At 38.8% G+C, this 26189-nt stretch overlaps 4 protein-coding genes across 6 annotated transcripts; 2 read left to right on the top strand and 2 right to left on the bottom strand.

Annotated features, from left to right (window-relative positions):
- Positions 1–4697: 4697 nt before the first annotated feature.
- Positions 4698–7358, bottom strand: LOC131016126 (30S ribosomal protein S21, chloroplastic). The gene is made up of 2 exons (XM_057944744.1): positions 6681–7358; positions 4698–5147 (listed from the first exon to the last, which is right to left on the bottom strand). Exons 1-2 carry the CDS (start codon positions 7121–7123, stop codon positions 5039–5041), a joined length of 552 nt encoding a protein of 183 aa, XP_057800727.1. The 5' UTR covers positions 7124–7358; the 3' UTR covers positions 4698–5038.
- A 3973-nt stretch (positions 7359–11331) lies between these two features.
- LOC131016083 (SWI/SNF complex component SNF12 homolog) lies at positions 11332–14383 on the top strand. 3 transcript variants are annotated; one of them, XM_057944656.1, is made up of 3 exons: positions 11332–11489; positions 11936–13568; positions 13944–14383. In XM_057944656.1, the coding sequence occupies exons 2-3, from the start codon at positions 12007–12009 to the stop codon at positions 14008–14010; spliced, it is 1629 nt and encodes a 542-aa protein (XP_057800639.1). In that variant the 5' UTR covers positions 11332–11489; positions 11936–12006; the 3' UTR covers positions 14011–14383. The 3 variants fall into 3 exon arrangements, with proteins under 3 accessions (XP_057800639.1, XP_057800641.1, XP_057800640.1); XM_057944658.1 differs by having other exon boundaries at positions 11352–11489; positions 11999–13568; XM_057944657.1 differs by having other exon boundaries at positions 11357–11489; positions 11940–13568.
- Positions 14384–15485: 1102 nt separating this feature from the next.
- Positions 15486–20648, top strand: LOC131016079 (ATPase family AAA domain-containing protein FIGL1). The gene is made up of 13 exons (XM_057944652.1): positions 15486–15895; positions 16100–16238; positions 16381–16746; positions 17434–17669; positions 17851–17978; positions 18072–18190; positions 18278–18370; positions 18735–18836; positions 19251–19353; positions 19602–19685; positions 19772–19867; positions 19944–20071; positions 20273–20648. Exons 1-13 carry the CDS (start codon positions 15588–15590, stop codon positions 20372–20374), a joined length of 2004 nt encoding a protein of 667 aa, XP_057800635.1. The 5' UTR covers positions 15486–15587; the 3' UTR covers positions 20375–20648.
- Positions 20649–21292: 644 nt separating this feature from the next.
- LOC131016086 (cytochrome P450 94B3) lies at positions 21293–23316 on the bottom strand. The gene has a single exon (XM_057944661.1). The coding sequence runs from the start codon at positions 23169–23171 to the stop codon at positions 21630–21632; it is 1542 nt and encodes a 513-aa protein (XP_057800644.1). The 5' UTR covers positions 23172–23316; the 3' UTR covers positions 21293–21629.
- Positions 23317–26189: the final 2873 nt, after the last annotated feature.

The raw sequence follows: 26189 nt of genomic DNA, 5'->3' as shown, positions 1-26189 counted from the left end.
ACTATATTAACCGGTGGAGAAACCTTTGCCTCAATTGTAAGGATCGATTGTCTGAGTCATCTGCTATCGAAATGTGTATCCAAGGAATGCACTGGGGATTGCAATATATTCTGCGAGGAATCCAGCCAAGAACATTCGAGGAACTAGCCACTAGAGCTCATGATATGGAGTTGAGCATGATGGCAAGCGGGATCGAAGGACCACCAATCCAGGAGTCTAGCAAATTCAAGCCAGAATTCAAGAAAGGAGGAAAACCATATGACAAAGCACCAAAGAAGGAATCTATGGCAGTAAAAGCAACTTCTGTGAAATTTCTAAAGAAAGAAGCTAGTCAGGAAGGCAACCAGAACACTTCACAAGACAATCAGAACTCTTCCCGAGACTTGGGGCAAAGAAGACCTACCTTGAAAGAAATGCAACAAAAACAATATTCATTCCTAGACTCTGATGTTTCAGGAATTTTTGATGACCTGCTCAAGGAAAAGCTTATCGAGTTACCAGAAATGAAGCGACCAAATGAAGCAGGGAGAACAGACGATCCAAGTTACTGCAAATACCATCGTCTGGTTGGGCACCCCATACATGATTGCTTCATCTTCAAAGACAGGGTCATGCGTTTAGCTCGAGAAGGAAAGATATCTCTTGAAGAAGACGTTGCTGCTATAAATATGGTCTCCGCCGACTTGAATGACATCATAGAAGGTATTGAAGCTCTGTATGATACATCCAACCAAGTAGATGAAGAACCTGAGATCAACATGGATGAAGACAATGATGCATTGGCAATCACATTCTCTGTCGTGGATGTAGGAACATTATTTTCCGAACCACGTAAAAATCTTTTGTGCTCTTACTTGCTTTATATTCAGTACTTGCGCATAACTCTGTTTCTCTAATACTGATTAACTGAAAAGAGTAACTAAAGGATTCTATGCGAAGAAAATCTTTCAAGGCTATTTCACTAAGTTTAATATTTTGCTGCTAGAGTAATAGGTTTAACTGATCAATCTTTTGATAGTCAGTTAAACAAGTAATTCTACTATGTTTTACTCACGACTGAAGTTAATTGACCAGATCAATTAACTGAAGTAACCCACTGAACCTTCGTTTTTGTATCAGTCGTCACCCCTTGTCATCTGAAGCGTGCATTTTCAAATCAGTCAAATTGTCTTTCAGAACAAAGGTGTTGATTTTAAGTAACCTTGTTTCGAAAATAGCCTACAGGTGTATCCCCCCATACACATATCCTTTCAACCCTCAGGGGACCCAACAATATCAAATTAAAGCTCTTATCGTGATCTTTAATTTGATATGCATATTAAATATTTTATAATTAGTCGAATTTCATAAATAAAGAAAAAAGAAATAAAAAAGGAAAAATATGGGTTACAAATAAACCCTTAATTTTATTATAATTACAAAATTTTCACTTAATTTTAAAATCAATTAAAAATTGATTACAAATTGAAAATTTGATTTTTTAATATAGCATAGATCATTAGGGCTGGGGATTTCGGGATCGGGTAATCGGGTACCCGATAACCGACCCAAAAAAATTGGGTATCGGGTACCCTATACCCGATTAATTCGGGATCGGGTACAAGATCGGGTATTTAGGGGTCGAAATAATCGGGTATCGGATTAATAAAATTTAAACTATTTAATTAAATTAAATATGAAATCTAAATCTAAACTAAACCCTCCATCCCGCCCCCTGTGTTCTGTTATGTTTCCCAATTCATCCCAATTCCCAAACTCCCAGCCGGCCCTAACCTCTCGGCTCTCACTCCAGAGTCCAGCGCCCGGCCGTCCCACTCGCCGTCGCCCCTCGCCAGCCCGGCGTCGGCGCGTCGCCGTCGTTCACATTTAAGCGCCAGTCATCCCAGCCTCCCCAGTCCGCGTCCCTCGCCCGTGGCCCCAGTCAGCACTCAATCGCCCCGCCGTTCGCCGCCGCAGCAACCGTGCAGGTGCAGCCTCCGAGCTCCGACGATAGCGTCGATAGGTGAGCTTCTTCTTATTCTTCTTCTTTTTTTGTTTTTTTAATGCAGATTTCGGGTACATTTTCAATTTTTTTTTTAAAAAAATAGGGTATTTCGGGTATTAGGGTACCCTAATATCAAAATCGGGTAATTCGGGTACCCTAATACCCAAAATACCCGATTTACACAGTTGACTTGGAAGAGATAATTTTGACCGGGTAATTTAGGGTACTCGAATACCCGACTCGGGTACCCGATTTCGTTTTCGGGGTCGGGGTCTGGTATAGGGTTTAGGGGATTTTTGGGTTCGGGTACCCGATTTTTTCGGGTAGGGTACCCGAACCCGACCCGATTCCCAGCCCTATAGATCATAGATGTGATTTAAAATGTTTATGGTAAATTGAGCGCTCAATTGAATTTAATAATATTTTTAAATCATAGTAAAAATGTTAAAAGTCAAGTAGAATGAAGGGTAAATGTCACTTTATGTCCCATCGTTTGGCCGAATTATCGATTATGTCCCAACTTTTCGATAATATCTTATTGGTATCCAACCTACCAATACTTTTTAATTGTATCCCGTTAAAATTTTTCGGCGCCCGGAAGATGACGTGGAACGCCGGAAATTTATTAGGTGGATTTTATTAATCCACTTGGAATTTCCAACATTATTAAACTTAAAAAAAAACAAAAACAAATATCTATGTGGCACATTAGCCCTAATACCCAAAGTATAGAAAAGAACTCTCCCTCTTCGGTGCTTGCAATTGAAGAAGAAAGAACAAATTGAAGAAAAATCCCAAATCATTCTAGTCGATCCAATCAATCCGAAATTGAAGAACTCCCTTCCAGATATTGCAGCTGTAGCATTCACGAAGATTTGAATTGTCTCTGGCCATCAATAATTCTACGGCCGAAGATTTGAATCTTCTCTGAATCGTCTCTCGAAGCTCGTCGTTGCGCCATACATTGCCACCGGTCTCTCTCTCTCTCTCCAAATATGAAGCCGTCATGTGCACACAGGTTTAATGGAATTTCTAGATTGAGAGTTCAAATTTAATTTGTAACTTGCTATATATATATTCTGTTCTTTTTTCATAATCATTTGGAGTGGTGTGTTTGTGAAATGGAGTGGTGTTTTGTGATTTTCAATGTGTGATTCCTGAAAATAGTTCATTCATTTTTTTGTATATATGTTGTTGTCATGTCAATTTGTGATTTCTTAAAAACGTATCTGTTGCTGCGTTTTATTGTATTTGTTGTTCTTCGATTTTTACTGCTGTGTTTTGTATCTATCGTTTTGTGAACTGCAGTGTATTTGTCCTCAAGTTGATTTTTTTTTTTCATTTTCATACATAAATGGCGTCCATTTATGTTCTTTTCAGAATGTGGCATGGTAGTTTTTTTGTGGGTGATGACAAGGAGTATGTAGGGCAAGACTATTGTGACACATAAATATTTGTTTTTTATTATTTTAAAGTTTAATAATGCTGGAAATTTCAAGTGGATCAATAAATCCATCTAATAAATTTCCGGCGTTCCACGTCATCTTTCGGGCGCTAGAAAATTTTAACGGGACAGAATTAAAAAAAAATTGTTGGTAGATTGAATACCAATTAGATATTATCGAAAAGTTGAAATATAATTAATAATTCGACCAAACAATGAGACATAAAGTAATATTTATCCTGGAATAAATGAACCAAAAAGAACATGTATGTTAAAGATAAATATTTAAAAAAGTAAAATGCGCTATAAATTTAATTGATCTTGGAAAATTAAGACGCTGTCGAGTCGCCGAATACTGTTGCATTGGACAAATTACTGCCAAAGGCCGGTGGCCGCCCCATGGCCCCCCACCGCTCTCTCTCTCTCTCTCTCCCAAAATCTCAACACAATTTGTTCGTCCCCACATAATTTCCTTGCACCCAAATTTTAGAAGTATTTATTTCATATGGTTTCACTAATTCTTGGTAAAGAACACTACTACACAACACAAACTTGCCTGTGGAATGCGGCCCATTTACTTCACTAATAGTTTCAAGCCCATTCCGCAAATACTCCATCTGTCCACGAAAAAACTTCCTATCTTTTCTTTTTGGGATGTTCACAAAAGAACGTCCTATCTATTTTTGGACTATACCACACCACTTATAATCCTCTTACTTTTCACTTTTCACAACTCCCAATATTAATTATAACACATTTTCACCACTCCCAATACATTCAAGTACCTTTTATCCACTCTCAATACACTCAACAATAATTTTTCTTAAAACCCGTGTCACTCCCTCCTAGGAAGTTCTTTCATGGACGGAGGGAGTATTAATTAATTCTTAATAATTATAAATATTAAAATTATTAACTTACAATTCAAATTTAATTATATCTTCTTTAAGCAATCAATAATTACAAAGAACTGTGTGGGGTTAAGCATATTTACTGCACTAAAATCTCAATCTTTACCCACGCAATTTCTCACCACATTTAACGCACTATTCAACCATTGGGCTGTAATCTATATATGTGAAATTAACTAAGAAATCCCATTAAATTAATTCACAAATACTCCATATAGACAAGATTATAATTTCCAAACTCACAATAAGTTTTCATTACGGTCTCAGAAAAAAAAAGTTTTCAATACAAACATTTCCTTTCATTTTTCAATTTTAAATCCAAACGCAATCCAACGGTAGAGTTCAGACACCAGCTGCATATAATTAAAGCAAGTGATCATAATATTATTATTAACAACTAGTTTACTGCATACATTTGTCAATCATTCAATCTGGTAAATCATTTTACAGAAATCCAGTTTCATCCATCTGATCAATGGTAAAAATTATTCGGATGAATACAGAACCCACCTCATCCGAACCAGTGAATTCATATAAAATCTCCCATTGCCAAAATTCGCTCAAGAAACTGCGACTACATTAGAAAGAAACCTCACGAGACCTCGAAAAATCACATTTCACAGCAGCAATTTGAAAGAGGCGAAAAAGACTAACAGAGCAGCATTTAACCAGAAGATAGTGGAGAAGTACAAGATGTGGTCACTTGGGAAGGATTCCTTCAGGAATATCCCAGTTATCATCATCTTCTTCCTTCTTGCTCTTCGAAATCTCTGGCTTATCTTGTGTTGTGAATCTTGCTTGAGGTCGTCTGTAGATTATTCATAAAAAGAATAGGAACACTGATTAAAAATTTCTGAAAAATCATCATCTCTGTAATGAATTTATCTTCACATCCACATAAATTTGAACAGTACAGTCATCAATCATCATGGAAGGTTTGTAAAACAGTTATCATGTAACAGATGTAAGATTACCGAAGACAAGCTCACTGTACCACAGAATGCGCTGATGAATAAAAAACCACATTAATCTACTCAACTTATGAAAATCTTCAAGGAATTCCAACAAATATGCATCTATATTCTATAGACATGCCAATTTGAGAAAAAGCTTATCAAAGTTTAAACCCTCAAAACTCCAAACATGCAATCTCTAAAGACTCTACTTGTAAGAATTATGAAGTTCTAAGCTTTGAGCAACAGGAGGGCCATTGACAATACTATGATGTCTTTCTTGCATGAGGTCATCTATTTAGATTATCAGTGAAAGAACTTGACCAAGGAATGTGGTCGAAAGACTTTATGAAAATCTATACCGAATGATCTTCAAATACACTGGAAACTTGAGCATTGCTGTCATCATGCATGAAAAACCTAGCAGGCTCACTTGTGGGCACATAATCGAGTACTGAACATAAAACTACATCAATGTTATCAAACTGATGAAAATGAAAACTGAGAACATGCATCTAAAGGCATGCCAATTTGAACATATTGAAGTTTAAGACTTCAAACTCCTAATTTGGCATCTCAAAAGACTCAGCTAATATGATTCCAAGCTTTGAGTTGACAGGAGGCTGTTGACAATTACCAACCTCTCGGTACAAGTGAACAGCAAATACAGCTAATACTTATAATTTCTAAACCCATTGTGGCTTACTGTGCACAAATTAGCAAAGCCCCAGGGTGATATGTAAATTGGACTACATCAGACACAATTCAACCAGCAAAAGGTTGGGTACTCGAACAAAGATTCATACCCTATCTCAAGAAATTTCTTGCTTGAAGCCACAAACTTGTAAGCAAAACCACAGAGAACCCAATCTCCAAGGTAAGACACACTTAATTTCCCCACATAATGGAATAATATCAATACATTATTTGGATGATCAGTAAAAAATTTCTCTTAAAACCACGAAATTCTCAGTGTCCAAAGAAGCATGCACCTAATCTCCCATATCAACACCTTATTTGGATAATCAATCAAATCTCTCTCTCTCAAACGCATGACTTCCTAGCACCCAATTTCTCAACTACATACGTTATACATACAAACATGGTGAAGAAAAACAGCATATACCACTTAATTCTTACATGCATATCTGATCTCAATTTTGTTTAATGTTACTCGAGCATCAACTACAAGTGCATCTACGTATTTCACAAGTTATCGAGTTAGCTAATAAAATTCACTAATGAAGTCAATTATCATTGATTTTCCTTCAAATTCAAAAATACTAAATCGATCCTCATCCACCACTCACGAATTCGAGCAACATAAGATAGTAAGAAACAGAGCAAAATGCAGAGCGCCAATAGTAATCATAGCGAGAGAGAGAGACCTGCGACGGTTGCGCTTCGCAGCCTCCCGCGTCTTCCGCTTCTTCTCGTCCTGCTTGTTCTCAAAAAACCGGCGGCGCTTGCATTCCTGGATGACTCCGGCGCGCATCACTTCCCTCCTGAAGCGGCCGAGCAGCTTCTCCTCCGGTTCGTTGTCGTCCACGATTACCTGAACATTGTAAGCGGATCGGAAGAACATCGTGTTCGCGTAGGCGAGCGACGGGCAGACCACTGCCGCGATGTCGGCCGAGTATGAAGGCCGCAACTGCGCTTCATTGGACAGAACCAGCGGTTCCAACCCTGGATGCGTGTTTGATGAGGACGGTGGCGCTGCGGTGGAGAGATGAAGCGGCGGGAGTTTGGGAGGCCGAGAGGGCGGCGCCGACGGTGGTGGCTTTGAGGGGTTGAAGAGAGAGAAGAGATTGGCTAAGGCTGAGGTCGCCATGGCTGAAATTTGGGGCTCCTAATTTTGGATAAGGAATTAATAGAATTTTAAAAATACGAAAAAAATATTTTAAGAAACTATTTTGTGGTTGGGCTATTCATGTTGAAATAGGATTATTTTGCCAGTGGCCCAAATGAGCATGGGATCCACTAGTAAGTAGCCTTTAAAATATCAGCAATCTTAGAAATTGGGTTCGGGCTCTCGCTCCCTTTCTCCAACGGCTGATTCTATTCATAGTCCTCGTTTTACTCTTCATAGCCCCTATTTAAAATAAAAATTAAAAATAATTATAAATATATTATTTTGCCCTATACTTCATAGCTCCCTATTTGATTCACGTAACTATTTTTTTGTACTCGAGACTTAGAATAGGACAACATAGCAATCACTTTGCTAACCAAAGCTTTCTCTGATTTCCTTTTACCAAACATATGTGAGCAGTGAAAACATATAATTATGGGTTATTGTTTAATTTTAACTTTGTATCAGTGTTGATTAAGACCAACAAAGGAAAGGGAAATAGAAGATGATATATGAAGATTTGAAGGTTGGGAAGAAGATGATATGAAGAAGAAGGTATTATATGTAAATATGTGAATGGGGTTTCTTTGTCTAATTGAATTGCAATATGTTGCCATAAAAGCTTCACTCATGGGTAGAGTTTTAAATCACAGGAAGAGAAAGAAAGTTGTAGAGTATTTTGAGAGATGTAGACGAATGTGAATATCTTTTTCTTTGTTTATTTTATGTAGAGGATTGTGGTTTCATATATAATATTATGTTTGATTGTTTGCGCAGAGAGGAGAGATGAAGAAGATGATGGTAGGCGGTAGGCGCAGCACCGATATGTATATGTTAAAGAGTGTGAGTTTAGTGGGGGCTACGAAATGTAGGATGTTGTTGCGCTCAAGCTAAGAGAACATATATCCAATATTTTTCTTTAGGGGCGTGCATTGGTGCGGTTTGCTGCAAAATCACATCGATTTTTTAAAATTAAAAATTGAATCGACCCCAAATGGAAAAACTGAATTGCACCAGCTAGGGTCCACAATTAAACCAAAGAGACCGTCGAGCGTCGATTTCGGTCTGTTGAACTGAACCGCACGATATTTTCATTTTTTTTTTCGAATTGTTGTTGTCAACGGAGAACGCCGGAAGGGAATGCCGACTGGTTGTTGCTGTCAATGGGAGACGCTAGAAGGAGAAGGCCGAATGCTATCTGTTGTCGCACGGGAAAAGCCAAAAAATGGACGACCTATTGCAGGTTGGCCGAGGGCAAATAAGGAGGCCGACTGTGGCTTGGGCTAAGGGGAAAGGCCGACTTGGATGGCATGACGACGGCCGACCGAAAGGGCACTGCGTCGATGATGAACAAACGAAGAGAGTGAGGCTTGGAGTGGCGTAAAGTTGGGTTTGAAGAGGAGGGAGGCAGTTGTGTCACACAATACAGGAAGTGTAAATGTAAAATGTATTAGGGTTTTATTTTTGAATAATAGAATTAAAAATAATATATATATATATATACACACACACACACACACATATATATGTCGGTTCGATTCGGTGTCTAATCGAAAAAATTGGGGGAACACAAATCGAACATATTTTTTTCGGTTCCTTATCCCAAAAACTGAACTGCAAACCGCACTACTGTATGCAGAACCGCACCACACCGAAATAGTGTCTTTCAGTCAGTTTTTGTGGTGCAGTTCGATTTCTGCACGCCTCTATTTATCTCATCATTCGAAATCAACTCCTCATTGTACTCTTCACTTTGTCCCCCACGCGCCATCTCAACCCTTTCTTGATAATCTCCATGCTTAGGAGCACAACGAGTCCTAACAAAAATGAGGCCCCGACAAAATTGTAAAAATGGGCTCTCAATATATTATCGTACGCAATACATTGAAAAATAAAAATGTCTTACTTATATAAAAAAATTGACTTTGTCTAACAATTTTTACTTGCAATATCATTTACAACATCGTTCAAATCTATGTTATCTATTCAATTAATATGTTTGTTGAATGCAGGTTTGCTGAATTAGTCTCACTTGTATTTTATTTTTCACAAAGTCTCTTGTACACACAGGTGTATTGTACATCCGGATTGATCCGTATTCAGATTCAGATTCTGATTCTGATTTGCATATTAATCTAGACTAGCATTCTAACCCAAATCGTGTTAATGACACTATTCAATTATACAAATGACACTGCTTATAATTGACATTATTCAATTATATAAATGACACTGTAATATTTTTAAAATGTTATACTCCCTCCGTCCGCCAAAAGTATTCCACTTTGGTCGGGCACGGAGTTTAATAAAATGTGTGATGATGTTGATGTAGTGGAGAAATGGCCCCATCACTTTATGAGATGTGTGGTTGAGATTGAATTTGGGGTGGGTTTTTTGTAAATAAAGAGTGTTTGTAAGGATAAAATATAAAGGTGGATGGTGGAACCATGGCTTAAAAAGGAAATTGGAATACTTTTTGCGGACGCCAAATATAGTAATTATGGAATACTTTTGGCGGACGGAGGGAGTATATAGTATTATTTTCAATCTTATAGTGTTATTTAAAATAGGGAAAAGGTGCAGATTGACCCCCGAAGTAGTAGCCCCTATAGCGTATAATCCCTCTTACTCACTGTGTGTGCAACTAAACCCCTGAACTCCGAGAAAAGGGTGCAAATTCCCCCCTCTAACCTAACGCCGTTAAGTGTCCGTTAACGTTTTGGTTTAATTGCACCCTCTACTTCAGGGGTGGATCTGCACCTTTTTTTTTTATAATAATTTCAGCAACCCACCTCCGGCATCAACTTAATCGCCCCCCGTACTCATCGGCTCCAACTTACACTTTGTCAGCTCGCACGCGCTCAATCTCTTGATCGTCGACTACTTACCGCCAAGATGCAGCAGCATCACCAACTCCAAATTTGGACCTGGAAAGAATCCTGCTTGGTCCAAATCCATATCCGTATTTTTTTTACTCAGGTCAGGATCTGGTCCAAATCCATTAGGTCCAAAAAAATGAGATTCATGTCCAGATCCATTAGCTTCACAGGGTCTCGAGTCCTGACCCGGATCCATTATTTTTTCTCTTTTAAAATAAATTTACAAATATTAAATTAACCAAAAATAAAATCATAATTATTATCTAGAGTTTTAATAATTATTAAAAACTAAATAAATAAAATTTAAATATATATTATATAGATAAATATATACACATTTAATATCATAAGATAAGCCTAAAAGGTTAAGGTGTTGGAGGAGATGTTGTTGTGCGGGGCGGTGAAGAAGCTGGTGGCGTTGCTGCATGTAAGCGGTGGGCAGTCGACAACCAAGAGATTGAGAGCGTGCGAGCTGACAAGGTGCAAGTCAGAATCGATGAGTACGGGGGCGGTTAAGTTGATGCCGGAGGTGTGTTGCTGAAATTATAAAAAAAAAATAAAAAATAAAAAATAAAAAAAATTAAGGTGCAGATCCACCCCTGAAGTAGATGGTGCAATTAAACCCAAACGTTAACGGACACTTAACGGCGTTAGGTCAGAGGGGGGAATTTGCACCCTTTTCTCGGAGTTCAGGGGTTTAGTTGCACACACAGTGAGTAAGAGGGGTTATACGCTATAGGGGCTACTACTTCGGGGGCCAATCTGCACCTTTTCCCTTTAAAATATTATAGTGTCATTTACAATCTTATATTGTCAATTACAGGAAGTGTCATTTATATTTCTGAATAGTGTCAATTATACACAGTACCTAAGGTCAAAAGTCTTGAGTTCGAGTCTCATGTGGCGCGATTTTTAAATTTCTTTATTTAATATTGTTAATTTATAAAAAAAAATATTTATATAACAGAATAATGTCAATTACAGATAATGTCATTTGTATAACCGAATAGTATCATTTATAAAATTTAAGTCAAGATGCGAATCAGAATTTGAGTACAGGTGTCAATAGGAACCAAGACCACCTATTCATTTTTTGCCTTTTGTGGTATTAGTTGTGTCGTCTAGTGTCGCAATTGTACTTACTCGAGTATGTCTTACAAATAGACCCTAAAAAAAAATTGGGGTTATAAATAGAAATTTTATCTTTTGAACAAATACACACAAAAAGTTGGTAGTAAAATTTGTACGGGTCATGCTCAATTAAACTTCAGCCCTCAAAAGCCCGAGCCCATATAGTTTCCAATTTGTAATCGGCCCGGCCCATCACGTTTAAAGCTCATCGAATGAGAAGACAACCAGAAAACTGACGAACTCGAAGTCGCTGACTCGCCGAGCTACTATCAAAGACGGCGCGCGTAGAAGCCTAATTCACCAACCCAGCTAAATTCTGAGCCGTAATTCTTCCTGTAAGATCTCTTCTCCGAGCTTTAATCGATGTATTTTGTGTTGATTATATAAATGCCGAACAGCTGTTGAATTTGAAAAGTGTCGTCTGCAATTCTCAAAGATGAATTATTTTTAGCTTGCTAGTGAAGCTCCTTCTATTTCAAGAAGTAATTTTTTTATACGATCCAGATGCTGTTCTTCCTTTTAGTCGTTTTTTGTTGGAGTGATGTGTAATTTCCACGAGTTTGGGGGAATTTAGGGTTTCTGAAACACATTGCCTCGATTTTTCTGGTTAATTTGATGTTAACCCTCTTAATTTGTGGATTACTGCGTTGTTGCACTCAGTGCAGCTTAATTTATCTGATGGGTGTGTGGGTAAGCTCTTTGTGCAGTTGTTTCTTGCAAGTCTGTTTCATTGTGATAGCTGGACTACTTGATTTCTGAATTACTTATCACTGAAATTCAGGAAGGCTTCTGGAAATGCTTAGGTAAAACTACAGATTCACTTGGGTTTTGCGTTTGCTCGTAGATACAGCCATGGCCGCGAATAACAACAATCCTCAAAAGAACATTGGGGCTTCATCCCCTTTTGGGAATTCTATGCCTGTGAATCCTTCACTGCAGCAGCAACTGGGGTCTGGATTTCAGGGCCAGTTTCAGTTTTCAGAAGCTCAGGCGCAAGCGCTTGCCCAGGCTCAGTCGAAAGCACAGGCGCAAGCTCAGGCTCAGGTGCAGGCTCATGCCCATGCTCAAATGATGGCAGCTCATGCACAACTGCAAGCACAGTTGCAAGCTGCTCAGGGGCTTTCATTCAATCAGGGTCATCCTGGAGGAATGGGGAATTTGGGTTCACAATCTCCTTCTCTTTCAGGAGCTGGAAGCGTGGGAGCCAAACGCTTCCCACAAAAACCACCTGCTCGTCCACCGAGCTTTATAACTTCCAATGTGGCCTCTCCAATGCGGCCAATGGATGCCTCAGCTGCTGCTCGTAGGAAAAAGCAGAAGCTCCCGGAGAAACAGTTACATGAAAGAGTCGCAGCTATTTTGCCAGAGTCGGCTCTTTACACTCAGCTCCTTGAGTTTGAGTCTCGAGTAGATGCTGCCTTGACACGGAAGAAAATTGATATCCAAGATGCCCTAAAGACACCAACTTACCTTCAGAAAACCCTCCGTATCTATGTCTTCAACACTTTTGCTAATCAGATTCGCACCATTCCCAAGAAACCAAATGCTGAGCCGCCTACGTGGACTCTTAAAATTATAGGGAGGATTTTGGAGGAGGGAATGGATGCTGACCAGGCAGCCATGATGCAGAAATCAAACCCCTCGTATCCAAAGTTCTCCGGATTCTTCAAGAGAGTTACTATAACCCTGGACCAGAAAATATACCCTGATAACCATTTAATTATATGGGACAGTGCTCGGTCACCTGCTCCTCATGAAGGTTTTGAGGTCAAGAGGAAAGGGGACCAAGAATTTACTGCAAGCATAAGACTAGAAATGAATTATATGCCAGAGAAGTTTAAACTTTCAGCAGCTCTGACAGAGCTTTTAGGTATCGAGGTCGATACTCGTGCTAGAATTATGGCTGCAATATGGCATTATGTTAAGGCTCGAAAATTGCAGTGCCCAGATGACCCGTCTTCTTTCAACTGTGATCCACCACTACAAAGAGTATTTGGGGAAGGCAAAGTCAAGTTCACGGCAGTCACCCAAAAAATTACACCCCATCTGTTTCCTCCACAGCCCATACATCTGGAACATAGGATAAAACTTTCAGGCAATAGTCCTGTTGGAACTGCATGTTATGATGTATTGGTTGATGTACCCTTCCCGATACAGAGAGAATTGAATGCTTTGTTGGCCAACACTGAAAAGACAAAAGAGATAGATGCTTGTGACGAAGCAATTTGTGCTGCAATTAGAAAGATCCATGAGCACCGGAGGAGAAGGGCATTCTTTCTTGGATTTAGTCAGTCACCTGTAGAGTTTATTAATTCCCTTGTAGATTCTCAAAACAAGGATCTGAAGCTTGTTTCTGGAGAAGGTAGTCGCAATGCAGAAAAAGAGCGCCATTCAGATTTCTACAACCAACCATGGTATGGTTTATGTTTTCATCACTTGAATATCATGGTGTTTTTAATGATATTATCAACCTAAAACTTCATGAATGGATGTGGAACATGTGTAGTCAAAATTTTGTGAGTCTTTAGCTAATATATGATGTTAGAACCAGTTAACACGAGTACCAAATTGTTTGAGAAAGTACCTCTTGACAGTTTACATTTGTTGACGTGTTAGATGGTGGAATTGTTATAACCTTAGGTATTAAAGTTCAACGGGCATCTGAGTCATGGCTTTCTGTGACTTGTTTCCCGAATCCGAGCTTTTTACTTCAATTTAAGCAATATTTTGCCTATATTTGCTAGTGATTCAAGGGATTTTAAACCTGTTGAATTGCTCCCCGTTGACAGGGTTGAAGATGCTGTCATTCGCTACCTCAACCGAAAGTTGCCAGGAGATGCCTCTGGCAACACATAGTTTAGCAGTAACGACACAACTCGCTAGGGAGTATGATGCAATTACATAATTGCTCTGGCTTTATTGTTCGTTGAACGCCACATATGGATTTTCATGTGTCGAAGCAATGCAATTTGCCTCGACACAAACTAAAGGAAGAAAGCTGACTTGGTTTGCGGCTTTAGTTTCACCTGCTTTCCTGGTTTGATAAATTATTGGAATGTAAAATTATTATTGCTCAAGTCCCCATTAACTGTGCTAGTTGTAGTTGTGCTACCTTGTAGTTATACTTGATGGAAATGTGTAGTAGCAGTCTAGATAGAAACCTTAAGGATGTGATTGTGCTCTCAAATTATTAACTTTTGTTTTTTGGCAACTAACTCAATTTCGTGTTTATGGAGTGTTAAGTTACACATTTAGGGCAAGTATTTGTGTGAGAATTGTATAGTGTGGATGTTACGTGAGGCATCATATCATATTATGTTTGAAATAAATTGGGCATCACGTGACATCTACGCTAGTCTGTGCTTGCACAATCCGGCAAGCACGCGCGGAGTGTATTTATTTTCATATTTCAGAAAAATTCAGCCATTGATAGTTTGATACTGTGTGTAGTTCATTAAAAATGCTACTCCATGTTTTATTTGCCGAAGTGTATTTGGCTTCTAGCTACTTGCTATCAAGTTGTGTTTTATGGAGCACTTTAACCTTTATTTTTGTTCTCTTTTGCTTATTGCATTCATGTCTCAATATTTCTACGAATTGTTGAGGATTTTTGTACTAGTTCATGCATGATTGATTATTTGACTTCATTATTAATTTTAATCTCACTCTTTTAATGGAATACCAATCGAGTAACAATTAGTTGAAATAATAAAAATGTCTGTAAAGATTTTTTTTAGGAAGGATTTTTTTTGTTTTGACTTGAGGGGAGGGAGAATTGAAAAATAAGAATTCCTTGAAGATGCGTGAACTATACGGCCTAAAATTATTTAATTGATTTAGCGGATGTTGGAATTTTGGATAAGATTAATCTTGAGGATTAATATTTACAATTTAGTCTTGAAATAGGTCCAACGAATTCTTGGGCAACAGAAAGGAGTCATTATTTTTATTTATTTATCCTGACGTGAAAAAGGTTTTATTTAAGTTTATAAAAGAAATTCTTGAAGAAAATAAGATTAACAAAAATATTATTAAGAAAATGACTAGATGGTGTTTGGTTAAGCTTGGAAGTTGTTAGAAACTTATATACTTAAAAATATTTGACAAAATTAACTTATAAACAACTTTTGAAAACATAAGTTTCAATAATTTATAACTAATTTTAAACTATTAATTTGCTATTTATTTGAAATAATTAAAAATAAAATAAATTATGTTATGCACATGACATAATCTAAAAATTCATATCATATAAAAATTAAAGAGTCCACGTGTACAAAATACTAGTATATGATTAAAATTTGGATACATATAATATCACCTTCTGCCAAAACATTGTCCATATAACACATATAAATACACACTACACTGCTGACAAAAAAATAAATACACACTACACTATTGGATTTGAATTTAATATCAGCGGAGCGAAAATGGCGGGAAATGAGGCGATGGCTGCTTCGCTGGTCTCGAAGCCGAAGGTCGACGGCGAATCGGGGTTGTGCTGGAGAAAGGAAGTCGATCAGAACCTCAAGCGGCTGCAATCGCTTCTATTTGGCGCGGACGCGGCCCTGGAAAAGGGGGATTTTGGCTCGGCGCAAGCGCTGTCCCTCGCGCTCATCGGCTTCCTCGACTCTCACTCGCAATGTTCGGTAGATGAGTCGTTCATCCGGCCTATCCGCCGTGATGCCGTCTCCAGGCTTGGCTCGGCTCGGAGAGCCTCCATTCCCGATTCTGATCGGTATGGTTTCAGTTCTTCTATTGAGTGGAATGACGTAAATTAACTGAAGAAATTATTAGGATTGTGTTTTGTTTGTACCTGAAATTGAGTTCACTGTCTTAGCTATTCCATTATGTTGGTTTTTAAATTTTCATTTCATGTGTTATCCATGGTACCTTTATGATGTTTGATAATGATTTTAATTCACATTCCCTACTACATCAGCCAAGCATTTGCGCAAGCAGGCAAAGATATAGGCTGTATATTCCGACATAAAGGTGATATTGACTTAGAGAAGATCAAGCAGTCGAGGTATTTCTGGTCACTTTTTCCAGAGTCATGTGAAAGAACTGCATATGAGTTGGTAAGTTGTGCCGGATCATTGAATGTTGAAGTTCTTTTACTCCTTGATGGATATCCAACTTGTGTTTACTTTTTGTACAATGTTGAGAATGATATTCAGTAATTACATGCTGTTTCTGAAACCTTTTCCTCATTTTTCTCAGAGAAAAGAATCTGATAAGCAGGGCGGTCTGAAAACCTCAAAGACTCTTGTACAGGCAAAACTAACTTCCTTGTATGGAAGTGGTTCCAAAGAAAGTAATTCAAATTTCATGAAAGATAAGTTCTCTGAGGATTGTGCTGTTATCGAAAAAAATTATTCAAGTCACAACTATCGGCAGAACCATTCTATGTCTGCCATCACTAAAGCAGAGGAGGAAGAAGGAGCTTATGGGGTTAGTTTTAAGACCAAGCGCTTACATCGGGAAAGTAGTAGTCCTAGAGTTGAAAATGTAAAATCCCCATCATGCTGCGAAGAAGCTGATGTTGATGCTCCTATCAAAGGATTTGTTACTGCAAGAGCAAAGCTGGTATGCACTTCATTTACTGAGCTATTGCTTGATTCTGCTAGTATTACTTTTGACATTGCAGTACCTCATCTTAACTCATTGTCCATTCTAAATGTTTTAGAAGGTGTGTAAGGCCTTTCTTTTTTATTCTCTGAAGCTGATCATGGTATTACGTAGTCCCAAATATTTTTTCTTCTTTAGTTAGATGTAGAAGTTGATCTTGATCTTTCCTTTAACATAGTGCACAAGTAATTAAAAGTACACCAGGAACAATAGAAAACTTGGCTGCAGCATAAGCTTTACTTAATCATCTAAGGTGTGTTTTCTATGGTTGTAAATTTATCATGAGAAAAATGAAGGACAAGAAATGGTGGGAAGCTTTTATCACAACACTTTTTTTTTCTCCATGTTCTCTAGGGGAAAAAATATGGAAAAATATTATCACACCACTACCTTATGATAATATTATCATGAATTGGAGTGAAAATAGGGAATAGGGGCTGCCCGGATTTTTTTTTCCATCCTGCTGTGGAAAATTGTCCATCATACTGAACATGTGAAACGAGTGGAAAAAGGGTGAAAATATATGTTTTCCACCCTTTTCCATCAAAGAGAAGACATCCTAACAGAATCCAAATTCAGATTAAATGTTCAGATCTATGTCTGTGATGCATACTGAATGAGCACTTTTTGGTATGTCATACCCAGGAAATGGAGGCTAGGCAAAACAGGGGCTTGAATGGATCCCCAAGTGCATCCATCTCACCCCAAAGTGACGCTGGAACTCTCAGAGGTTATGGAGGCAGATCTTATGGTTATTCCAGACGTGGTGTCAGGGGTAATTTTGTTCCTCCCATCAGGTCGAATGGGAATAACACTGGCAATCTGACTTCAAAAATTGCTGGGAAGGGCGAAGATGCAATAGATGACTCGACAAAAAGATGGTATATATTGTTTGACTTTGGACTTTTGTTGCTTTTGGTTGAACCAATCTATGTTCCTGTATACAAAATTATTGGAGAACACATTTTCTCCTTCTTTCCCCTCTCCCAAGTGAAGTAAAAAGGAAAATTAGCATTTTTTGTTACTCCTCATGCAAGGTTTACAGTGGGTATCTTAATGTAGTATGGAGTTGCTTTGTGGTCCTGACGGCGAGCTTCCTGAAAAGTTAAGAAATTTAGAACCTCGGCTTATTGAGCATGTCAGCAATGAGATCATGGACAAGGATCCGAATGTCCGCTGGGATGATATTGGTAATGCCACATTATAGTAAGATTTTCGTTCTTGAGAACATATATTCCTCTAGGTGCTGATTTTTCCATGTATGCATGTGTAAATTCTCTAAGCCGGTTTGGATCATGCAAAGAAATGTGTAACTGAGATGGTGATATGGCCTTTGCTGCGTCCTGATATATTTAAAGGTTGTCGTTCTCCTGGTCGTGGTCTTCTTCTTTTCGGACCTCCTGTAAGTGTATAATGGTATGCAGTGAAGTACGTTAGCCAGATAAAATATGATTGCTGCTTATTTCAATCAATTTTTACCTTGCTATAGGGAACTGGTAAAACTATGATAGGGAAAGCAATAGCTGGAGAGGCTAAAGCAACCTTTTTCTATATATCGGCCAGTTCACTGACAAGCAAATGGGTATGTTATTCTGCTGTGAACCTCTGTGATTGGTTAGACAGATTGTACTATTGTAGTTGAGAGTTTATATACAATATATTTTTTCAGTCAGAATTGCGGATATTATAGTTCTTCCTACAACATATGCAGTTCCGAATAAAAAATTTAGGCAAAAGTTATATGGTAATACATGAAATATTTTTATGGTTATGCTGTTTTATTGACAATCATAGCAATCGTAAAGCAGACCAAGCATGATATCTGGATTAATTCCATTGCTCATTGCCTATTTACATGGTTAATTCTTATATCAAAATATATGGACAGAAGAGGCAATGTCTAAGTTTCATGTGATTGACAATCACATTCAACTTGATGGTTGCAGATAGGCGAGGGTGAAAAACTTGTAAGAGCACTTTTTGGTGTAGCTAGCTGCCGCCAGCCTGCTGTGATATTTGTAGATGAAATAGACTCTCTTCTATCTCAGGTAAAACAGGCAACTCTTTCTAAAATTTGGACTTCCTATGAAGACTCTCAACCACTTTGCTCCTTTTCTTACTTTTCTTTCTCTGCTTTTTGTCAACCTGAAAATGGAAACTGTTTTAGAGCTGAGTTGATAAAGAGTGACAGAGTGTCCAATGCTGTGTTATCTATGACAGACGAGAATAGTGTAGCATGAGTATGTTTCAGTTTCCTAAAATCTGTCTGCGTTCAGGTTTCTTGTATACACTGAACCACTACCTGTACATAGACCATTTGTAGAAAAATTACTTTGTTCATCCTTGCGGGAGCATGCTCTTTGTCATGATACTGTCAGAATGACCCTGCACCCTACATTATTTTCCTCTGTTTCAAATCACTACTTGCAGAATGAGAAAGAGCAATCTAATGTTTGTTGCAGCGTAAATCAGAAGGTGAACACGAATCCAGTAGGCGATTGAAGACGCAGTTCCTCATTGAAATGGAAGGCTTTGACAGTGGCAGCGAGCAAATTCTATTAATAGGTTATCGCTGAACTCTTTATCTGCAAGGTTTTCACCTAAATATATTACATAATACTAGCACCTTAACTGCTGACCCATGACACATCTGAGTCATTGCAGGAAAGAGAAATACATCTTTGCAATAAGTGTAGGAGTCTTGTATAGACATTGTGGGTGTTGCTTGAATTTGGCTGATAAATCTAAAAAAAAATAGTTCTGCGCGCTCTCTCTTATTATTATTTTCTTAAATGTATGTTTCATTGATACAGGTGCAACTAATAGACCTCAAGAACTCGATGAGGCTGCAAGACGGCGACTCACAAAGAGACTGTATATTCCACTCCCCACTTCAGGTCCACAATGCAACCATCTGTCTTATTTGGAATATTGCTTTGCATTGGCCTTAACTATTTGTCTATTTCTCAAATCTGATACACAGAAGCAAGATCCTGGATCATAAAGAACCTGCTTGAGAAAGATGGACTGTTCAACCTTTCAAATGAAGATACTGATACTATCTGCAAATTAACCGAAGGTAGAATTAAACACTAAACAACTGCTTTTTTGTCGCCATTTGAGAAAACCTGTTTCTAATGTCTGCTTATTTTCAGGCTACTCAGGATCTGATATGAAGAACCTGGTGAAAGATGCCTCCATGGGTCCACTTAGAGAGGCTCTTCAACAGGGTATCGAAATTACTAAGCTGAAGAAAGAGGATATGAGGCCAGTAAACCTTCAGGTAACAACAGCCTCATTCTTCAATACATAGTAGTATTAGATTGCATTGAGTTTGGAGTGATGAAATTCTATTTCATAGTAAACAAATATACATGACACTTTGCATGAGTTCGTTCCACATTTTAAACTATTGTTTCAGTATCTTTGGAATGGTGGATTTGGATTCTCATTCAGTTAGTTTGAAATGACTCTCTCTCTCTAGGACTTTGAGAAGGCGTTACAAGAAGTGAGGCCGTCAGTCTCACTCAATGAACTCGGAACCTACGAGAAGTGGAACGAGCAGTTTGGCAGCTTGTCGCTGTAACAGCCACTCACTCAAATCAAGAAAGATTAATTTGAATAACCCTCTTTATTTCTTGCATATTATTTTTCTCTCGTCATTAAATATAAGTTCCTTCCTCTGATCTTTTTAAAGTAAGTTAGTATAATATGTATTGCTGACATCCATAGATGCTGAACCCGTACATATATATACTAGCTGTGCCTCTTCACTAGTTCCAAAAGTGTATTAAAAATATTTATTCTCCTTTTTTTGATTCCATACTTTTATATATTACAAATAGATTCATCTTATAATATATACTGATCGCAGAGGCTAACCAAGTTGATGAAACGGCCGACCTCGTAATTGATAGGTTACCTTTTTTATTCCTTATTTTGATATCTTGGCTGAGCCCACTTGCCAGTGGCCACCGAGTCTTCACTTTAGTGAAGTGACTCGGGTTCGATCCCTCTTGGGAGCGAATTGGAGATTGGAGATATAAGGTGGATTTTGGTGAATGGAGAGATAAGGTGGTTCTTGGAGTGGATGGGGAACTAATTACTAACATCTAACATGACTTTGTCTGATAAAAAAAAAAAAAAAATCTTGGCTGACATTTATGCCATTTTTATTTTTTTGAAAGAGACATTTATGCCGATTATATAAGTAGGCATATTTTCCGGTTGATGTTCAAAACATACTCTATTTCATAGTACGAACGTAGCATGTGATTTGTCGTGCCAAAATTAAGTATGGTCACGTTTAGGCACGTTGGAATTAACAAAAAAACACGTCAACTGCAACACTGTAGCATCTAAATGCCCTATATAGTATTTTACTAGAGCAGTACTGCGCACATGCCTATAATTATAAATTTAATGACCCATTTTGTTTTATAAGTACAAGATTCTAAAGTATATTTAATATAAAATTGAACATGCGTGTTCTATACGGACACAAAATATGTTTACGCTATGACTTAACAAATATCGTGGACTTCAATATCATACATATAAACCACTATTGTCCATGTATTATTATGACAACACATAATCCTACCACTAATTTGACTCAGACTCATGTAATATAGGGCTGGATCATAGCACCCACCACTTTACCCCTTTTAAATTAAGGTATTCATTATGCGTTATTGAGCCGCTAATGGAGGTAGCTAAAATTAAATGATCAAGAAAAACAGTCCACTTATTGTGTTGATATATATCACAAACTGAAATTCTGATTTCAGCAAAAATTTCTTGGACATTATGATCGTGTGTGGTGCCGGGCGTACGTCATTTCATTGTCTTGGACGAACTAACACCTTGAATCCTGTGGCCATGTGAGCAGTAAGGAGGGGCACGAAAATCGGCCGGTCTGGAACGACCGGTCTGATCACGAACCGCTCCACGATTGAAGCCACTACATATTTCATTTGGACGAACGCCATTTCCTTGCCGGGGCAAGCTCTTGGACCGGCTTGGAAGACCGAAAACTTGTAGGGTCCGTAATTCTTCAACGCTTTGATCCTACCTCTTTCCTCCTCCGAAACCCACCGCTCCGGTTTAAACTCGAACCGGTCCTCACCCCACAGACTCTTCATTCTCCCCATACCGTAGGGGAAGTAGGTCACCCGGTCGCCGGCCCGGACCCGGGTGCCATCTGGCAGCTCGTCATTGGCCACCGCATGCTTCGAGTCCCATGCAACCGGTGGGAATAGCCTCATGGACTCACAAATGCAAGCCTTGAGCCACCTCAGCTCCCTCAACGTCTCGAATCTCCCCGTGTTGTCGCCACGTTGGAGCACCGTCAGCAGCTCCCGTGCCACTTCACTCTCCACGTGGGGATGGCACGAGAGCAGGTAGAAAAGCCAGGTCATGGCGGCCGACGTCGTGTCGCGGCCGGCCATGATCAGGCTTATCATCGTATCCCTCACAACCTCCTCATCTATCCCATCCCACACCATCTTCGAAGCAAGATCCATCTCCTCCCATCTCTCTTCACCTTTCTTGCAACAACTCATCATTTCCCTTTTCTTCTCACCAACTATTCCGTCTACGAACAAATGGATTTTCCCAATGGCTTCTCGCAACCTCCTCTCCGACCCATAATCCAAAAACCTCTTAATCTTCCACGCCGCCGACAGCGGCGCCGCGCCTCTCCTCGCGCAGATATCCGACGCCGTATCGAAAGCTTCCAGAATCGGGTGCGGCGCGTCCAAACAGCCGTACTCCAAGCAGCAAGGGTTGTACCCTAATGAAACTCTACACACCAGATCGAACGCGAACCGCCTCAACAGCTCCTGCAAGTCGACCGGCCTGCCCTCGGCCGCGGCGGATTCCACCGCCGGCAGCAGTTTCTTCTCCACCTCATTTATCAGCACTTTCTCCACGTACGCCCGCAACGACGTGGCGGTGAAGTGATGTACGACCAGCTTGCGCTGGTTGTACCACATATCGCCGTCGACGTTGAATATCCCGTGGCCGAGAAAGTCTCCGAGTATATCTGTGAACGCCTTTCCTTTGGGGAAGTTGGTGAAGTTGGTTTTTAGGATGTACTCTACGTTCCGTGGGTTGGCCGTGACGATGGTCCGCCGCGCACCCAATCGGGAGACGACGATGGTCTGCGACGGCGATGCAGATAGCAAGTCGGTGTACCAATCAAGGAGGCGGCGGCGGTTCTTGTAGAAAGAAATCAAGCATCCGATCATGGGATAGGAGATGGGGCCCGGGTGATGGGGTGGGGCGAATCTCCATGGCCATTGAATGAATATGGAGATGGGAAGTAGGAGTAAGGAGACAAGGGAGAGTAATAAAGGGACGCACATGATCAATGTGCCCATCGTTTTCTTGCACTTTGCATATATTTTTTGTTAGTGTAAGCATATAAATTGGAGGGGATGGGGTGGTTGTTGAGTTTTGTCAAGGTGGGATGAAAAGAAAGATGCTCTCATATGTAAGATAATCAATAAAATCAAGTCACATTTCATTAAACAAATAAAAACATTAAACATAAATTATTGATCAAATAAAAATTTGTCTTTTTATAAAAACTACGAACCTCTTGCACTCACACTACTAAAAAAAACGTTCTGGACCACTTGAGGGTGGTGTTCCCGTGTTTATGCTGGGAGATAGAAGCACAAAATTTGTTATCACATTTAAAAATTTGGACGAACTATGTGCTACTTATGCTATTCCTTCCTGGGCAAACCTAGTTGCTCCTTCCGATTTGAAAAGACCCGATTGAGTTTATCCTAGCTGGACAGTCATGTACGAATGCTTTCTCCATATGGGTGCTAGCTAAATAGATTGGATAACTCTTTGGAAAATTGAGGTAGATTTCATTTTATGGGTCATCTGACTATGTCAATTTATTTGTATAGTTTTGTATCAAAAATTTTTAAACTCCTAATTATTAGGTTTGTGCCAAAAATGACCCGCGACTATTTTCCAACCCTCGAAATCATGACATGGCTCACTAGATGCCCCGATGTAATTCTTATGTTATGTTTTTATAAAATAGCATGACACAAAATGATGTCGTTTTGTCCAAAAATAATCTTACCGGAGAAATCCCATATTCTCTCTCCATTTTTCAAGCCTGGCGTCATTCGATGTCTCCCACAACAATTCGTCAGACGCGGTTTCATCTCTTCTATCAAAGAAATTCAATTCCATCTCCTTTGCCAACAACATCCAGCTTTGCGTCTACACCATCTCAACGATGTGCCTGTCGCCTAAACCCTCACCACCACCGCAATCGCAGTCGAAGCACCATTGTCGAAAACTTAACACCAAGGATATAATATTAATTGCAATTGGAGCCCTTTTACTCGTTTTAATAATCCTCTGCTGCGTGTTGCTTTGCTGCTTGATCCAAAAGAAGCATCTTCAAAATCCAGCAAAACGGTGGTTGAGTGAGCTTGAGGGAATATGTTGTAATTTTATTTTATTTTTAAATGATATGACACCAAACGACGTTGTTTTATGCTATATCATTTTTAAAAAATGGCATCCGACGAGCGACATCACAATTTCGAGGGCTGAAAAATAATCGTGGGACATTTTTGATACTGACTGTTGAAATAGAAATTTTATTAAAAAGAAACAAAAAAAAAAGAAAACCTAGACCCATGAGAGCACAGGCGCAACTGAGGGTCGGGCCTCGTTAAAACCTCTTCAAGAAAAAAAGGAAAAAGAGTGTCCGTCTAAAAAGAAAACAACAACCAAGCTGGCGGTGAGCGGGAAGAGACCACCTCAAAGGCTCCGGCCGAACCATCACCTCTAGGAGGCCCGACTCACCCAACTAGAGACAAAGGAAATAACAAAGAAAAAGCGAAAAAAACCAGAAAGGGAAACACTCCAACAGCCCAACGGGAGAAACAAGGGCGGAACCGGAACCATTGCACATAGAGGGCCAAGTGAAGGGCCGCGCAGCAACCAGGACCCAGCATCCACCTGCAACAACAAAGCACCGAAGAGCAAGCCAGAAGGAAACAGAGAAAAACACAAACAAACCCAACCACGCACAAACACCCAAGAGTGAGGAAAATAACCCCCACAAGCGAAACCAAAAGTCAGTTCTCAAGCAGCGGTCACAAAAGCCAAGGCGGAACGCTGGTGATTACTCTCCACTCACAACACCGTCCCATCCAGGTTTCAGCAAAACCTAATTGTTTGGGATTTCAAAATACAATTTTTTATAGTTTATAACATTTTTGATAAAATAGATATATAGTTTGGGATTTAATATTGTATTTATCTTAAACTGTATGCAATTTTTTGTCAAATCTTAATAAAAAAGGGTTACAATGATATATTTCTATTGTATTCATTATATATATATATATATATATATATATATATATTTTAAAAATTATACATTATAAGTATTACTTAAAAAATTAATTTGAAATTCATTTAACACAAATATATTATTTACTCTATCTCAAATCTAAGAGACTTCTTCTTAGCTAATCATTATTTTCTACAAAAATTTAAATTAGTATATATTATAATGCTACATAGTCATTTGTTGATAATAATGATGCAACATTTAATATATTCATATACATCCATATATAGATGATTTCACATCGTTTAGAGGTGTGATTTTTGGTATAAAATTTATGGAATAAAATATTATATATTGATTTATTTATGAATTCCGAAGGCATGAACATTTATTTGGACAAAGAAATACTTCATCCGTCTCATTATTGTTGACCTGTTTTTGTTTTTGGAGTGTCCTATTAATATTAACTTGTTTCTATTTTCTGTAATGATTTTACACTACAAACAATGTGGCTCCACACATCTTTACACACTTTTACACTACAATCTTATTCTCTTAAATACTCGTGCCCAAAATAAATAAGCCAACAATAATGGAACGAAGAAAGTATGTGATTAATTACTATTGAGAAATTTATTCGTTTATGTCTAGTATATAAATGATGTTATTTGACATATGAAAATATAATGGTACCATAAGTTTACTTAAGATAGAATGTATATGCTTATGCATAATTTGCTACGATTTTGTGTATATTTATGTTGTTGTTGGGGCATGTTCGTGCTCTTGATTGAGCGTCTTTTGAGCTTATCTTGGTGCATTTGCAGGACTGAGGTGGAATAGATCTTAGGTGGTTAAGGTGGCTAAAGTAGGAGAATCTGAAGTAGGAAGAACGTGCACGGATGGCACTGGAGTACGACGGCCACAGTGCACCGGCGCACGCAGGAGACTGCGCTCGCTGAGTTTTCTGCGCCCAAAACCAAAAGATGCGAAGCAGCCTCCCTGCGACCACAGTGGTAGCCCATTAGTTGCAGTTACGTGTTTTTATTTAAAATAGGACGAG

The sequence above is a fragment of the Salvia miltiorrhiza genome, chromosome 3 (genome assembly GCF_028751815.1).
Source record: "Salvia miltiorrhiza cultivar Shanhuang (shh) chromosome 3, IMPLAD_Smil_shh, whole genome shotgun sequence".
Taxonomy (NCBI): Eukaryota; Viridiplantae; Streptophyta; class Magnoliopsida; order Lamiales; family Lamiaceae; genus Salvia; species Salvia miltiorrhiza.
Note: the sequence above shows the minus strand (reverse complement) of the source record. Positions and strands in the feature narration are given on the sequence as shown.

What these genes read in the sequence shown, in the direction of transcription:
- LOC131016079 (XM_057944652.1), top strand. Translation starts at nt 15,588, where the DNA reads ATGGCGGGAAATGAGGCGATGGCTGCTTCGCTGGTCTCGAAGCCGAAG. An exon ending in GTTCACTGACAAGCAAATGG is followed by an intron (nt 18,371 to 18,734) that starts GTATGTTATTCT and finishes TGATGGTTGCAG; the next exon opens with ATAGGCGAGGGTGAAAAACT. An exon ending in TGAGGCCAGTAAACCTTCAG is followed by an intron (nt 20,072 to 20,272) that starts GTAACAACAGCC and finishes CTCTCTCTCTAG; the next exon opens with GACTTTGAGAAGGCGTTACA.
- LOC131016083 (XM_057944656.1), top strand. Translation starts at nt 12,007, where the DNA reads ATGGCCGCGAATAACAACAATCCTCAAAAGAACATTGGGGCTTCATCC. An exon ending in GATTTCTACAACCAACCATG is followed by an intron (nt 13,569 to 13,943) that starts GTATGGTTTATG and finishes CCCCGTTGACAG; the next exon opens with GGTTGAAGATGCTGTCATTC.
- LOC131016126 (XM_057944744.1), bottom strand. Translation starts at nt 7,123, where the DNA reads ATGGCGACCTCAGCCTTAGCCAATCTCTTCTCTCTCTTCAACCCCTCA. An exon ending in GCGAAGCGCAACCGTCGCAG is followed by an intron (nt 5,148 to 6,680) that starts GTCTCTCTCTCT and finishes AATAATCTACAG; the next exon opens with ACGACCTCAAGCAAGATTCA.
- LOC131016086 (XM_057944661.1), bottom strand. Translation starts at nt 23,171, where the DNA reads ATGGGCACATTGATCATGTGCGTCCCTTTATTACTCTCCCTTGTCTCC.